A 15866-nucleotide genomic window follows, 5' to 3' on the forward strand; every position below is an offset into this window, starting at 1 on the left:
AACAAAAAAGGTGTACATTTGGCTGCTTACGTTCTTAGTGGATTGACACTGAGAAAGATAATTTAAGGTTTTTTTTTTAGTTTAGTTTTGGTTTTTATTTTTAGTTACTTGAGGATATTTCCATCTCATTGTATTGATTTCTCTGAGAGAGTTCCTTGTAAGGAACATGGCAATATGTATGTTTAGTTTATGGCAGGCTCTTCTCTGGAAAACTGAGAAGTAAGCAAAAGGGCCTTTCATTTAGCAAAACAGAGCAGGATAAAGGTCCTACATCCCATGCACTGAAGAATAAAGGGAAATATAGACTCCAGGATCATAGATTCTTGGAAGAGAGACTAGAAAGCATTCATGACCCTTGTCCCTACCTGTTTCACAGATGAGAAAAATAAGACCCAGAGAAAATACTTCTTCAGTACCAGGGCATTCCTTGGAGAGTTGGGTTAAAACTCAACGTAACTTTAATTCTGAAAAAGTGGATCAAATCCAGTGATATTTTACAAAGAAATAGCAAAGTGAGTGAGCCAATTTAATGTAGGGAGCAACCAGTTCTGTACATAATTTCAGCTCAACTGGGACTACAAACTAAAAATGAACCTGTGTTACAATGCTGTTACAGAAACAATCATCATAGCATTGGGCTGCATGAAAGGAGCTAGGAGTTTGCCCTGTCATACTTACGGTTAACTTCCTATTTATGCACCTGAGTTTGAGAGAGAAATGTGGACAGCATTTCAATAGGAGATCAATAGGAGAATGAGAGGATAAAGGGAAATTATATCAGCCCGAGCAAAAGCACAATAAATAGGAAGCTGATGAGGTTCCAAGCAAGGGAGGCAAAGTAGGAACTGCTATGAAAACTATGAGTTATATATACACAGCTGTCTTTTTCTAAGCAAGGACACCATACCAGCTCATCTCCCTGGCCCTTAACTATAAGTGAATCCATTATATTCGAACAACAATGCATTGTTAAGAATTTTAAAGAAAATGAAGGAAGCCTAGTGCATGGTCGTTTCTTATTTTTGCCTCTTATGTTTAAGGTTAAAGTGAAATTCTATAAAAATTGTTCTGCAAGGAAGCCAGAGAAAAACATCTTGAGTATTTGACTTTATTCATGAGCATAATTTATTCATTAAACAAATATTTATTGAGTACCTGCTATGTGCCAGGTATAGTTTTAGTTACTAGAGATAGAGCAGTGATCAAAATGAAGTCCCTGTTCCCATACGGTTCACAGTCTAGTGAGGAGACAGCAAACAAATATATACTTAAAACCCCAGGTGCAGATAAATGCTTTGAAGAAAAATAAAGTAAGCAGAGGGATTGGAAAGTAGTAGGAGAGAGGAGCTATGGAGAGGTATGCTGCTTTTACATGGAGTTGATACTTGAAGAATCTTTTGGTTTAAGAGCTAATTTATTTTCCTAGTCTTTTTTTTTTTTTTAAACAATTGTCACTTGTCTCAGGTAAGTTTTGGAGCAGACTTCAGTTTTAAGGCCGCTAAAAATATGTACAGGGTATTTTTATTTTTTGATTCAGGGAATTACATGTAACTCAGTGCCTGGCACACAGTTGGTATTTAATAAAAATTGGAATGTTTCGTAATAAACCTTAAATAAGATCTTTTATTAAAAAAATTAAAACTCGGGGCTGGCCCCATGGCCGAGTGGTTAAGTTCGCGCGCTCCGCTGCAGGCGGCCCAGTGTTTTGTTGGTTCGAATCCTGGGCGCCGACATGGCACTGCTCATCAAACTACGCTGAGGCGGCGTTCCACATGCCACAACTAGAAGGACCCACAACGAAGAATACACAACTATGTACCGGGGGGCTTTGGGGAGAAAAAGGAAAAAATAAAATCTTAAAAAAAAAAAAATTAAAACTCATTTTAAAATTAAGACTCATGTTCTGCCATGAGTCACGTGGGCTGAATTCTTAGTTGTATAGGAAAGAAGGATGTGGAACGTAGGTGGACTTGGTGACCGTTAGATGACTTTTTCCCCCCTTTTCTGCTTTTTCTCCTCAAAGCTCCCCCCAGTACATAGTTGTATATCTTAGTTGTGGGTCTAGATGACTTTTTAAAGTTCCTCCTTTTGTTCTCTTTTTCATATTGTGACTTTTGGATCCTTGAAAAGGTTGCTCAAATCCAGAATCTGAGGGTTTGAACAGTGAAGTGGTTTCCTCATTCTGTTGCTTATGTAACCATATAGATGGGTATAGCTTTGGAATAACTACAGGACTTTCAGATTGTGGGTTTTTGTTTTTGTTTTTGTTTTTTTTTGAGGAAGATTAGCCCTGAGCTAACATCTGCTGCCAATCCTCCTCTTTTTACTGAGGAAGACTGGCCCTGAGCTAATATCCGTGCCCATCTTCCTCTACTTTATATGTGGGACGCCTACTACAGCATGGCTTGCCAAGCAGTGCCATGTCTGCACCCAGGATCTGAACCAGCAAACCCCGGGCCGCCAAAGCAGAACGTGGGAACTTAACCACTGCACCGCCAGACTGGCCCCAGATTTTGGGTTCTTGAGTGATTGGTAACATGTCTCTTCCTTTGTTGTTGTTTTTGTTTTCTTCTGGAACTTGCCTAGATGAGCATGCTACAAACTTACGCATTCTAGTGTTGCTAGTGAGAAGACTGGGATGTGCCTTAAGGAGGAAATGTATATTAGATATGCTTTGTTCAGGAATAAGTTATATTGTTATTGGCCATGAGTTCAATGTTAATGAGTCCACAATATATTTTAAATAAGGTGTCTTTGAACAAAAACACTTAAAACAAGGCTATGTATTGATCTGTTGATGAAAATGTGACTAGGGGCTTGAAGGAACCTAACCTTCTGTTTCCCCTAGGAGCAAGGATTCAATATTTGCTAATTCGTTGTTTGCAGCAACTTTGTAGACCATAACTATCATGAATAATGAGAATCTGCTATTCCACATTTTACTTAATTCATTTATCAGGGAATGGATATTTGGTTTGTTTCAAGTTTTTTGACTTACATATAGTGCTGCTGTGGACATTTGTGTACAAATTTTTATATGAGTGTATGTTTTCAGTTCTCTTGGGTATATATGTGGGAGTGGAATTGCTGAGTTATAATAAAGGAAATGTATATCTTAAGCCATATTTCCATGTGAGGAGGACTGTTTTCTGAACACCACTTTGAGAGGAATTTATTCTTTGTGATCGGAAGGCCTGGAAAGTTCTGCTAGTTCCACATCTTCCTCATCTGGCTTGCATGCAGTATTTAGGGTAAGAGTTGGGCTGCAAAGCCACATACTCAAGTGAGTGCAGGTGTGCATTTGAATGACGGTCTAAGCAGATCTCTCCACCTGTCATTATCTGAGTGTGTGATCATTCCAGTGTTTCCTGATTTTATAGGCTCAATTGTCAGTAAGCGGCTTTTGCTCAAGTCCTCAGCTACATTACAAGACCGTGGGACCATGTTAAGCCAGCTCTCTGTATGTAGACTTGGTAGTTTGCTAAATCCAGAATGCTTATTAAAAATTGTTATTCTCCTTGATTGCCTAGATACGATGATTATACACATTTAACTTGTATATGTTTTATAGCAAGTGTTTTCTGGTTATTCAAATTTTATTCCTCTGAGTTCTGGATATTGTGATTTGTCCAGATTTCGAAAACCAAGCACATATATTTAGCATATTTTTCATGAAAGGCAGAGAGCTAGGAATTCTTCTAAGACGAGTTTTCCAGATCTTCAGAAACTTGATACGTTGTGAGAGGTGTATGGCCTGTGAACCCAAGTAACTAAGTAAGACAGCTTAGGATGAGGACATATGAATGAAATAAAGGAGATGATCAGTAAAGGTTGCATGTGGAAAATGTCGTCTGAACCAGCCTTGAAAGGATAGTTTTCAAAGTGATGTAAAGAAGAGCAGATCATGACTGGAATCCAGAGCCTTCAGACTGGCTTGATTTATTTGGTTGACTGCTTTTCCCTCTTCTTTGAATCAGAGGTTCCCAGATGAGGTCTTTATTATCAATCTTAGACTCAAGTGTAAGTTATGTGTCTTCCCCCAATTCTTGTGTGTGGAATCAGGGATGTTCATTATAAGTGGTTTCTTGAGCTGCTATACACCTTTTTGCCAGAGTTATGTATATGTGTAACTGTTCAACCTTCCTTACATGTCTCCTCTTTGGGGCAAGAATCAAGGCTGTCTGCCCCAGGACCAACTTAATCTATCTGTTCCATCCAAGACCAAATCCTGGGTCATGGTGCCACCAGTTGGCTGAAGTATTGTAACTTTTTCCTTTCCCCACTGGGAGTTTGCAGTGCCCTTGGCCCAGTTATTTTCATATTATGACATTTCTCTCACATTCATGTTTTTTTTTAAATAAGCTTCCATCCTTTCAGCTCTAATTCAATTACTGCAGGAAATTTTCCCATCTCTCTCCCCTTTACTTTGTTCCCTTTGTGAGTTAAGAAAGAAAAAAAACCAAACAAACTAGGCATAAGATTACTCCCAGTATCTTTGTATCGAAAAAGAAGAAAGCAGTAATACCTAAAAAAAATTTTTTAATGAAAATAGAGATTCAGATATGACCTAGGCCGCAGTCCCAGATATAGCGGAGAATGTTAGCAAAGGCTAAGAGGTGGGAAAGCACAAGAAATGCTTACAAAATGACAAATGCTCTCATTTAGGCCAGAATGCATCTCACATGCTGTTACTGTATATCCTCCTCATCTTGTGTCTGGGGATTTTGAAAATGCATTTTTGTTGGATTATTGCCCCACTAGAAAAAAGTTCAGATGTGTTGTAATTCCACATTTGAAACTGCTTCATTCTGGATTCCTTATCCTCGGACCTTCCTAATAATTTCTGTGGTCACACTGGGTCTGATTCATTCTTGTGCTAAACAAAAACATACAATCGCAAAACTGTGTAGGCATAAATGAAAGGCATATGGGAGTGGTGTAAAGGGAACTCTAGGAGTCTTCATATGCCTGGGTGGGCGAGCTAAACTAATAGCTCCCAGCAGTTCTTCTGAATCAGACATTGTGGAGCCAAGAGTCTAGCATTTGGAATTCCACTGCCTGTGCAAAGGGTCTGTCTTTTATCCTCCAAACCACCATTTGTTAAATAGCTAATGACCCAGTGGACCTGTTGACAACAAAAGGGGGAGGCTGGAAAAGATCAAGTTTGAAGGAAAAAGGAAAAAAATGTTCAAAGGTAGGAAATTAAGAACAAAAAGGGTTTGATCATATTTTCACCTACCCTTTATTATTACTTTTTAACAATTTATTGTGGAGAATTTTGAATATGTGCAAAGTAAACAGAATAATGTAGTGAACCCCCATGTACCTATCCTTAGACCCAGTAAGCTGTAGTTACCACACTTACTGAAGGGAAACCAGGACTCTGGTGAACCCTGGGTTTGGTCTCCAGGCCTCTATGTCTTGTCACCTTTGGCCTTAACCGTCAAACTCCTCTTTTCCCTGTGTTAGCACCTAGTGTGTACAGAACACTGTGTTGAGGCTTTGTGATGAATAAGACAGTACTTAACCTCTAATATCTTACTTAAGGAACTAAGTGCTGTTGTTCAAGCATAGTTATGAGGGCAGAAAAGTGTTAGTTCTATCAAGGGAGCACAGTGAAGAGGGAACTTAGGAAGGTTTTATTGAGAAGGTAGGTTTGAGTTTACTGTAGAATGGTAGGGTAAGGGGGTGGGGGCTGGATCCCGGATCCAGATAACCGTGAAAGCTGTCTATTAGCTCTTTTCACTGGGCTATTTAGATTTAGAACGTGACATTTTTGTTGCGTTTATAACACAAGATATATTTTGGATGAGCTTTTTTCCATCTTGCTTTAAGCAATTTAGAAATACAGGTCAGTTTAAGATATTTTCTGCTAAACTGTGTATCTCCTTGAATGCTCATTGTCAAGATGAATTATACAAGCCCAAGGTGTGTTAGATTGTTTTGAGAAATGCCATTTCAGAGCAAGCTGACCCAAGTTTGATTGTCTGGGCAGAACCTGTGAGAGGATGTGGTCTTTGTCTGGATCTCTTGTTTCAGCTGTATTTATCAGTGAAATAAGGCAGGAGAAAAGTCTGACTTTTGCATTTTAAAAAGCTGACAGGCCAAGGGGAATGCACCATAAATAGTGTGTTATAGATTAATGAGGTATTGAGCTAACTTGGCACCTTCCTCTGCCTTGTGCTCAGTCTTCTGCTGTTTCTCAAGGAATGATTGTGTTTCAGATCTGTGTTTCTCACTGCCTACACATGACGTTTGGCTTGTTTCGCTGTCTTCTCACATCCAACTGTTTCAAACTGCGTGGAATCCTCCGGGATCTACCCACCCTGTCCTGGACAACCAGTGCTTCTTCCTGACTCTTTCTTTTTAAACTGTTATCACTTTTTCCTCTTTCATATACTTTGTTTTGTTCTTTCAATTTTTAAGAAATTGAGGTATAGTGGACACACAATAAACTACATGTATTTAAAGTATACAGTTTGATAAGTTTTAACATGGATATACCTGTGAAGCCACAATCAAGATAGTGAACATATCAGTCACTCCCCAAAGTTTACTTGCGCCCCTTAGTGGTTGGTCCCTCTCATGCTCCCCCTGCCCCATCTCCAGGGAAACATTGAGCTGCTTTTAGTCACTATAGATTAGTTTGCATTTTCTGGAATTTTACATATTTTGTGTATATTCATATTTTATATAAATGAAGTCATACTGAATATATCCCCTCCCTTCCTCCCTCTCTTCCTTCTTTTTTTCCTTCGTCTGTCTTCTTTCATTCAGTATAACTATTTTAAGGTGTTGTATGTATCAATAGTTCATTCCTTTTATTTATTTATTTTTAAAGATTGGCACCTGACCTAACAACTCTTGCCAATCTTTTTTTTCCCCCCTGCTTTTTCTCCCCCAGTCCCGCCAGTACATAGTTGTATATTTTTAGTTGTGGGTCCTCCTAGTTGTGGTTCATTCCTTTTAATTGTTCTAGTGTTCCATTGTATGGATATGTCACATTTGCTTACTATTTACCTGTTGGTAGATGCTTGAGTTTTTTCCGGTGTTTGGCTATTACAAATAAAGCTACCTTTGTAAATATCTAGCATGGCTGGATCATATAGTACATATGTAACTACTAAAGAAATTACCAAACTGTTTTTCCAAAATATTTTTTTTTCTGCTTTTTCTCCCCAAATCTCCCCAGTACATAGTTGCATACTCTAGTTGTAGGTCCTTCCAGTTGTGGCACGTAGGACTCCGCCTCAGCAGTGCCATGTCTGCACCCAGGATTCAAACCGGTGAAATCCTGCGCCACCAAAGTGGAGCACATGAACTTAACCACTCAGCCATGGGGCTGGCCCCAGTTTTTCCAAAATATTTTTATTTTTTAAATTAATTAATTAATTTTATTTTTATTTATTTTATTTTTTTTGAGGAAGATTAGCTGTGAGTTAAGTGCTGCCAATCCTCCTCTTTTTGCTGAGGAAGACTGGCCCTGAGCTAACATCCCTGCCCATCTTCCTTTATGTTATATGTGGGACACCTGCCACAGCATGGCTTGCCAAGTGGTGCCATGTCCGTACCCGGGATCCAAACCGGCAAACACTGGTCCACCAAGTGGAATGTGCACACTTAACTGCTGCTCCACTGGGCCAGCCCCTCCAAAATATTTTTAAGTGCTTCTTTGGCATCCGTGTATCTTCTGTGGTGAAATGTCTGTTTAAATCTCTTCCCATTCAAACAAATGGGTTGTTTATTTTCTTTTATTGAGTTTTGAGAGTTCTTCATATATATATTCTGGGTATAAGTCCTTTATCAGATACATGGTTTGCAGATATTTTCTCCCAGTCTCTGGCTTGTCTTTTTATTCTCTTAGTAGTGGTTTGTTGTTTGGTTTTTTTTTTAAGGAAGATTGGGCCTGAGCTGACGTCTATTGCCAGTCTTCCTCTTTTTGCTTGAGGAAGATTGTCACTGAGCTAGCATCTGTGCCGCTCTTCCTCTATTTTATGTGGGATGCTGCCACAGCGTGGCTTCACCAGCAGTGCTAGGTCCACATCTGGGATCTGAATCTGTGAACCTTGGGCTGCTGAAGAGGAGCATGTGAACTTAACCACTATGCCATCACATCAGCTCCCCTCTTAGTAGTAGTATTTGAAGAGGAGAAGCTTTAAAATTTTTTTTTTTTAAGATTTTATTTTTTCCTTTTTCTCCCCAAAGCCCCCGGGTACACAGTTGTATATTCTTCATTGTGGGTCCTTCTAGTTGTGGCATGTGGGATGCTGCCTCAGCGTGGTTTGATAAGCAGTGCCATGTCCATGCCCAGGATTCGAACCAACGAAACACTGGGCCACCTGCAGCAGAGCGTGAGAACTTAACCTCTCGGCCACGGGGCCAGCCCCTAAAATTTTTTTGAAGTACAGTTTATCAATTTTTTTCTCTTACGGGCTGGGCTGTGCTTTTGCTGTCATATCTAAGAAATGTTTGCCTAATCCAAGGTTGCAAAGATTTTCTTTTATGCCTTCTTCTAGCAGTTGTATAGTTTTGCTTTTATATTTAGGTCTATTATCTATTTTTAGCGCATATGGTGTGAGATATACTTCAAAGTTCATATTTTTGCAATGAATATGCAGTTGTTCCGGCAGCAGTGTCAAAAAGATTATCCTTTCTCCACTGGATTGTTGTCGTCAAAAATCAGTTGTCCATATCTGTCTGGGTCTGTTTCTGGACCTGTTTCATTGACGTTTGTCTTGTCTTTATGCCTATACTGCAGGGTTTGATTTACCATAACTTAAAATCAGGTAGTGTTAGTTCTCCAACTGTACTCTTCTTCTTTTTTTTTTTTTTTGTCAGGAAGATTAGCCCTGAGCTAACTGCAGCCAATCCTACTCTTTTTGCTGAGGAAGACTGGCCCTGAGCTCACATCCGTGCCCACCTTCCTCTGCTTTATCCATGGGATGCCTACCACAACATGGCTTTTGCCAAGCAGTGCCATGTCTGCACTGGGGATCTGAACCAGTGAACCCCGGGCCGCCGAAGCGGAACGTGTGAACTTAACTGCTGCGCCACCGGGCTGGCCCCCTGTACACTTTTTCTAAGTTGTTTTGGTTGTTCTAGGTCTTTCGCATTCCAAACAAAGAATCTGCTTGTCAATTTCTACCCCAAAAAAGCATTCTGGGATTTTGATTGGGACTACGTTGAATCTTTTGGGGGAGAGAATTGGCATCTTAACAGTATTGAATCTTCCCATCTGTGAACATAGTATATCTCTCCATTTGTTAATTTTTCTTAACAATGTTGTGAAGTTTTGAAGTACAGGTCTTATATAATTCTTTGTCATTTATCTCTTAGTATTTCACAATTTTTGATACCATTGTAATTGTCTCTGTTTTTAGTTTCATCTTTTGATTACTCATTGCTATCATGCAGAAGTACAATTGATTTTTGTATATTGATCTTGCATCCTGCAACTTTGTTAAATTCACTAATTTTAATAGCTTTTTTGTAGATTCCTTTGGATTGTCTACACCATCTGCAAATAGGCTGTTTCAGTTCTTACCAGTTCTCACTTATTTATTTACTTATAACCAATTTTTTATATTTTGTCACTGTCTCAGAGATTCTGTCCTTTTCCATTCCCTCTGTTATCGTCTTGGTCCTAGCCATTATCATATCATATCTTCTTCTTTTTTTTTTAATCACTTAATGGCAAGTATCTCTAATACTAGACATTCTTCTCTCACATCTGTCTTGCTGTAGCCGTGAAAACTTGTCTTCAGTAAACACTGGTTTCATTCTGTTCAAGGCCATATCATGGTTCCCAGGTAGCACTTACATGAAGTCTTAACCTACTTATCCCTCCATGTTGGGATCTTTCCCTTCTTGCTAATAATTGACCTCTGTGTTCACCAGTCCAACTTATTCCATTGCATTCTCCTCATAAAATAATAGATAGGAGGTGAGCATCAGAGTTGAGCTTGAGAGATTTGGTTTGAATTTCCACTTTGCCACTTAATATTCATGTAATCTTGGGCAAGGTCCTTAACCTCTTGGTACTATGTGCTCATCTGTAGGAAGATAATAACGCAAGGTCTTCAAAGTATGTTGTGAGGATTAAAAGAAAGAACATAGCGAGCCAGCCCTGATGACCTAGTGGTTAAAGTTTGGCGTGCTCCACTTTGGGGGCCCAGGTTCATTTGGTTTCCAGGCATGAAACCATACCACTCGTCTGTTGGTAGCCATGCTGTGGTGGTGGCTCACATAGAAGAACTGGAAGGACTTAGAACTAGAATATACAACTATGCACTGGGGCTTTGGGGAGGGAAAAAAAAACCCAAAGAGGATGATTGGCAACAGATGTTAGCTCAGGACGAATCTTCCCCAGCAGAAAGAAAGAAAGGAAGGAAGAAAGAAAATAGTAATCCTAGCTCTATGCCTGGAACACACTGTGTATGCCTGAATCACAATGTGTGTAGTCAGTAAATAATTAGCCTGGTTCTAATGTGAGCACTGAGTGAGTGAATGAATGAATGCTTCCTTGCTTATCCTATTTCTGCGCTGTTATTTATGCTGTTATCCCATCTTGGGATACCCTCTTTGCTTTTTAGGTCCTCTGAATCCTTCCTCATGTTTCAGGGTCAAAGAAGTCTGCTTCAGTTACTCAGTTCCTTCCATTCTTTACATCTCTGTTGACATTTAAATTTAAGGACTGGGACTCTTTTGAATGTCTTTGTATTCCTCAAAATGCCTAGCACAGATGTATCATAAGTGCCAAAATAATTAGTTGATTGTATAGTTAATTAGAAACAGTACAACAAAATGCTTTGTAAACTTTGTTGTTTTTTGGATGAGATTAAAGTTTCAGAGAGAAATAAGTTGAATTTTATATGATATAATGGGAATGATAGAAGTATTTTTATCTGATTAAAGATAGCTTTAAAAGAATAGTAGTTAACGTTTTTCTTTTTTAATTTTGATTTTGGCCATCAGAGTCATTCATACAACAGAATGGAAGTTTGGGTAAGTCAACCATTTTTTCTCTCAGTGCTGCTTCGTAAACATTTAAAAAATTGCAGTGTTTCAGCTGAAGTAGACTGTTCAGTACCTCTTTAAGGGATACATATATATATGTGTGTATTAAAAATGTTAATCTGATTAGCATGCATGGAGAAACAGCCCTTATAACATGCCATTTAAAAAACAGCTTAAGACTTTTCAGGTTCCATTAAGAATTTCTGTCCGAAGACCATGCTTATTGAGAAAAGATTTATTGGACTAGTTAACATTTTAAAATAAAGGGCTTCAAAACCAAAAGATGATACAGGTTACTTTTATTTGTCATGTTAAATATCCACAGTGATCATTCTAAGCTATTAAACCTTTCCTTAGTGCTTTGCATATAAAGGATGTTAAAATTTTGACATCCAGGATATTTGTTAAAACACCTGTCATAGGGCTGGTCAGTGACTCCTGATCCCTCTTCACATTGTATTCTGGAGTTGTGCTCTAGGGGGCACTATTCACATAGAACATAATGTGAAAAATAACTCCTAGAGTTGTGCACGTAGGAGGTGCTAGCTTAAAACTTTTGGCTCTAATAAGTCAATAAAGCAATTTGAACATTGCTGAGAGCTAGAGTTTAAGATACACTGTGGGACACTGGGAAGAGTAATTTGCTGGCTGTCAGGAGATCTGGGTTCTGGAACCAGTCACCAACTGATATGTAGCTTTCCGCGTGGGACCATGAAGAACTTTGATTAGATATCTCTTTAACGGCTAATATTTTTAATTTAGGTGGTGGGTTAAAGTCAGGAATGAGGTCTGGCACTGAGGATACTAAAGGTGGCAGAGTTATGCGGTTGTTGAGAGGTCAAGTAATTATAAGCAGTTTCAGCCAAGGTTAGACTCATGGTTTTGGTGTGGAATGTGAGTGGAAATCAACACACCTGCCCCATTAACACTGGCTGGAGATTGGCTGGTCGTTTTTCTTAGATTATACTCTGGGTATAGTCATTTGCTTCATAACGATGTTTCAGTCAGTGACAGACAGTATATATGATGATGGTCCCAGAAGATTAGTACCATATAGCCTAGGTGTGTAGTAGGCTGTACCATCTAGGTTTGTGTAAGTACACTCTGTGATGTTCACACAACAATGAAATTGCCTAATGACACATTTCTCAGAATGTATCCCTGTTAAGCAATGCACGATTGTACCTGGAAGGGACTTGAAATTGATGATTCACTTAGCTGAGCAACGAAAGAAGAGAAGCAGGGCTCAGTTTCCTTTAGGTCTGGGCCTTCTTAAGGCTGGAGCTGAGTTCCGTTCCTGCCTGTTGCTCAAGCAGTGGCTTGATTGTGGTAGACAGAATGGCCTATACCTATGGCCTAGCCTAGGCTGATGCCCTACCACTTTGGTATGTTCCCTGCATGAAACCGTTTTTTTCGTTTTCTTTTTTTGTCGTCTTGGTTCTTTATATTTTCCTCTGTTAGAAGTGCATTTCTCCTGACTCATCTGAACTCAAAAACCACCTGTCTTCTGCATGAAGCCTGTCTTGTTTTTTGCCTAGCTGGAAGAGACTTTTCTTGTTACTTTTGGTACTCTTTATTTTCTATGTCAAATTATTATATCTGGTGGTATGTGTGCATTTATCCTTTTCTTTATTACAGTCATATTAAAGGCAGGGGCTTTGTCATAATTATCTTTGCATCTCTTAGTGCCATAATTTCTTCAAATTTTAGTGTATAGAAGAATCATCTGAAGAACTTGTTAAAGTTTGCATTCCTGGACCCCCATTTTCCCCATTCTGACTCATTGGGTCTGATACAGGCCTGGGAACATGCATATTAACAGGCTCCTCACGAGAGTTTAGGCAGGTGGGCTATTGGCCCATATGGCTTCCAGCATCTAGCCCAGTACCTCTTTACTCTTCAGAGAGCATAGTATGATTTCTTGATTGAGTAACTAAATCAATGGTCAGTCAAAACCAATAATCATTGGTAGGTCTGCTAGGAGAAATGACCTTAAAACCTGTCAAGAACTAGATTTATTTTGTTCCTAGCTAATTAGTATTCTGTAGGTTTTTGTGAGTTATAGAACTTTTTGCACCCTCAGTTTAAGGTGCCCTTTGACTTTATTTTTTAAAATTCTGATTAGTCTCTCAGTTATCCTATGCCAAAAGCTAATTGTGGACATATATGGATTTGAGTTTTGTCATTACTCCCATATGTCTTTTAAAAATAGACTAAAGCATGGCTGTCTTACAGAAAGCGATACTTCCAGTCTTTGTAGGAACTAACAGAAGAGTTCTTTCTTACTAACTCTTAATTTGCCCCATTAAATTGTTAATTTCTACTGATGTATTGTTGTATTAGGAATTGTAGGCAAATACAAAACAAGTATGTACTTAAGATTTTCTGATGTAACGAGGGTGCTTACGACAGACACATAAAACAGCTAAGAGAACACTCGAGGCAGTATGTAATGTAGGACTAAATGAGTAATCTGTGTATTGTGAAAGTAAATTACTGGAGTTCACGGAAGAGAGAGACGAAGAGGGACTAGAGGGCCTGGGAAGTCTGAGGGGAAGTTAGCAGGAGCTGAATCTGAAGGAAGTTTCGAACTGGATCCGAGGGACAGGACATTCTTAGAGGGAAACATAGGGAGACTCATTTTGTAGGTGAAAAAAATGAAGGCTCAGAAAGGAAAAGTGAGTGACAGATGAGGTACTAGTTCCCTGACCACGGCTCTTCCTGTGTGCAGCATTGGAAGGTTCCTGTGGCTACCAAGTAGAAGACAGTTAGAGTAATGGTAGCCATGGGACAAAGCACTGACAATTCCCAATTTTAATTGTGATCATCTGAAAGTCCAGAACCAAAATTTTTTTGTAGAAGAATTATGAATTTGACAAAGTAAATCTTTCATTAGTACATATTTAGTTTGATGTATTTTCAACAGTGCATTTTCAGAAGTATTAAAGAGGATTTGAAATAATGATTAATTATAATATTTTGCTTTGTTTATTCACTGAACACATATTTATTATGATGAGTATATGTCTGACCTTCCTAGGAGGTGAGGATACCCAGTAGTCAATTCTTAGTTTTCGACTTACTAAAGCAATTAACCCAATTGATTATTTTTAATTCTTGAAACACTTTTCATTTGGTTTCTAGGGTACCACCACACTCTGTTGCTTCGCCTCCTAGCTCACTGTATCTTTTCCATTTCCTTTGATTTTTCCTCCTTTTCTTCTTGATCTCTTTAACATTGGGCTATCCATTGCCCAGTGTTCAGTACTTGAATCTCTTGTCTTTATCTGTATTCGTTCTGTTGGTGAGCTCATGAAATCTCATGGCTTTAAATACTATCTATATGCTGACAACTCCCAGATTTATATGTCCAGCCCGGATCTCTTCCCTGAACTCTCGGTTGGTTTATCCAGTTGCTTTCATGGCATGTCTGCTTGGATGTATAATAGATATCTCTGACTGAAAAATGTCCAAATCTGAATTTCTGATCTTCCCCCTCAAACTGTGTCTTCCTTTGATCTTCCTCAGCTCTAGCTTTTAACTAGGAACCTTGGAGTTATCATTGAATTTATTTTTCTTGTGTTAAATGTGTATAACATAAAGATTGCCATCGTAACCATTTTTAAGTATATAGTTCGGGGGTATTAAATATGTTCACATTGTTGTGCAGCCATCACCACCATTCATCACATAACTCTTTTCATCTTGTAAACTGAAACTGTACTTTTTAAACAATAACTCCCCTTGTCCATTCTCCCTAGCCCCTGGCAACCACCAGTTACACTTTCTGTTTCTATGATTTTGACTATAAGTATCTCATATAAGTGGAATCATACAGTATTTGTCTTTTTGTGACTGGTATACTTTGCTTAACATAATGTCCTTAAGGTTCATCCATGTTGTAATATATTGCAGAATTTCCTTCCTTTTTAATGGTGAGTAATATTCCATTGTATGTATATACCACGGTTTGCTTATCCATTCATCTGTCAGTGGGCACTTGGATTGCTTTCATGTTTTAGCTGTTGTGACTAATACTGCTATGAACATGGGTATACAAATATCTCTTCAAGACCCTGCTTTCAATTCTTTTGGCTATGTACCTAGAAGTGAAATTAATTGCTGGGTCATACAGTAATTCTATTTTTAATTATTTTCAGGAACTTTTTTTCTCATTTTTTTTTCAAAGATTTTATTTTTTTCCTTTTTCTCCCCAAAGTCCCCCGGTACATAGTTGTATATTCTTCGTTGTGGGTCCTTCTAGTTGTGGCATGTGGGACGCTGCCTCAGCGTGGTTTGATGAGCGGTGCCATGTCGGCGCCCAGGATTCGAACCAACAAAGAAACTCTGGGCTGCCTGCAGTGGAGCGCGCGAACTTAACCACTCAGCCACGGGGCCAGCCCCTTTTTCAGGAACTTTCATACTATTTTCCACAGCAGCTGTACCATTTTACATTCCTGCCAACAGTGCATAAGGATTTCATATATCTTTGGAGAAATGTCTATTCAAGTTCTTTACCCGTTTTTTAATTGGGTTGCTTGTTTTGTTGTTGTTGAGTTTTAGGAGTTCTCTGTATATTCTGGATATTATCACATCAGATAAAAGATATGCAAATATTTTCTCCCATTTAGTGGGTTGCCTTTTTACTCTGTAGACAGTGTCTTTCAGTGTACAAAATTTAAACATTTTTGTTAAGTCCAGTTTGTCTATTTTTTGTTTTGTTACCTAGCCTTTAACCAAAAACCTTGAAGTTATCCCTGACTTTTTCTTTTTTCATTACCCACATCTAATCAGTCAGGAGATCCTGTTTGCTTCGTCTTGCAAACATATACAGAATCTGAATATCGTCT

General features: G+C 38.7%; 1 protein-coding gene across 6 annotated transcripts in view; it reads left to right on the forward strand.

Moving 5' to 3' along the window:
- The window catches only part of CBFA2T2 (CBFA2/RUNX1 partner transcriptional co-repressor 2), a 139616-nt gene that overhangs the window by 29508 nt on the left and 94242 nt on the right, over nucleotides 1–15866 (forward strand). For 3 of the 6 annotated variants that reach the window (XR_006514109.2, XM_044748478.2, XM_044748479.2), the window contains exon 2: nucleotides 10975–11004. The exons of the other annotated variants lie outside the window; for them this stretch is intronic. Coding sequence is in view for 2 of the 3 variants with exons in the window: in XM_044748478.2 (XP_044604413.2) it covers nucleotides 10975–11004 (30 nt within the window). In the remaining variant the exon portion in view is untranslated. The remainder of the gene's footprint in view (nucleotides 1–10974; nucleotides 11005–15866) is intronic. 6 annotated transcript variants of the gene reach the window in all.

This window comes from Equus asinus, chromosome 15 (genome assembly GCF_041296235.1).
Source record: "Equus asinus isolate D_3611 breed Donkey chromosome 15, EquAss-T2T_v2, whole genome shotgun sequence".
NCBI classification, from domain to species: Eukaryota; Metazoa; Chordata; class Mammalia; order Perissodactyla; family Equidae; genus Equus; species Equus asinus.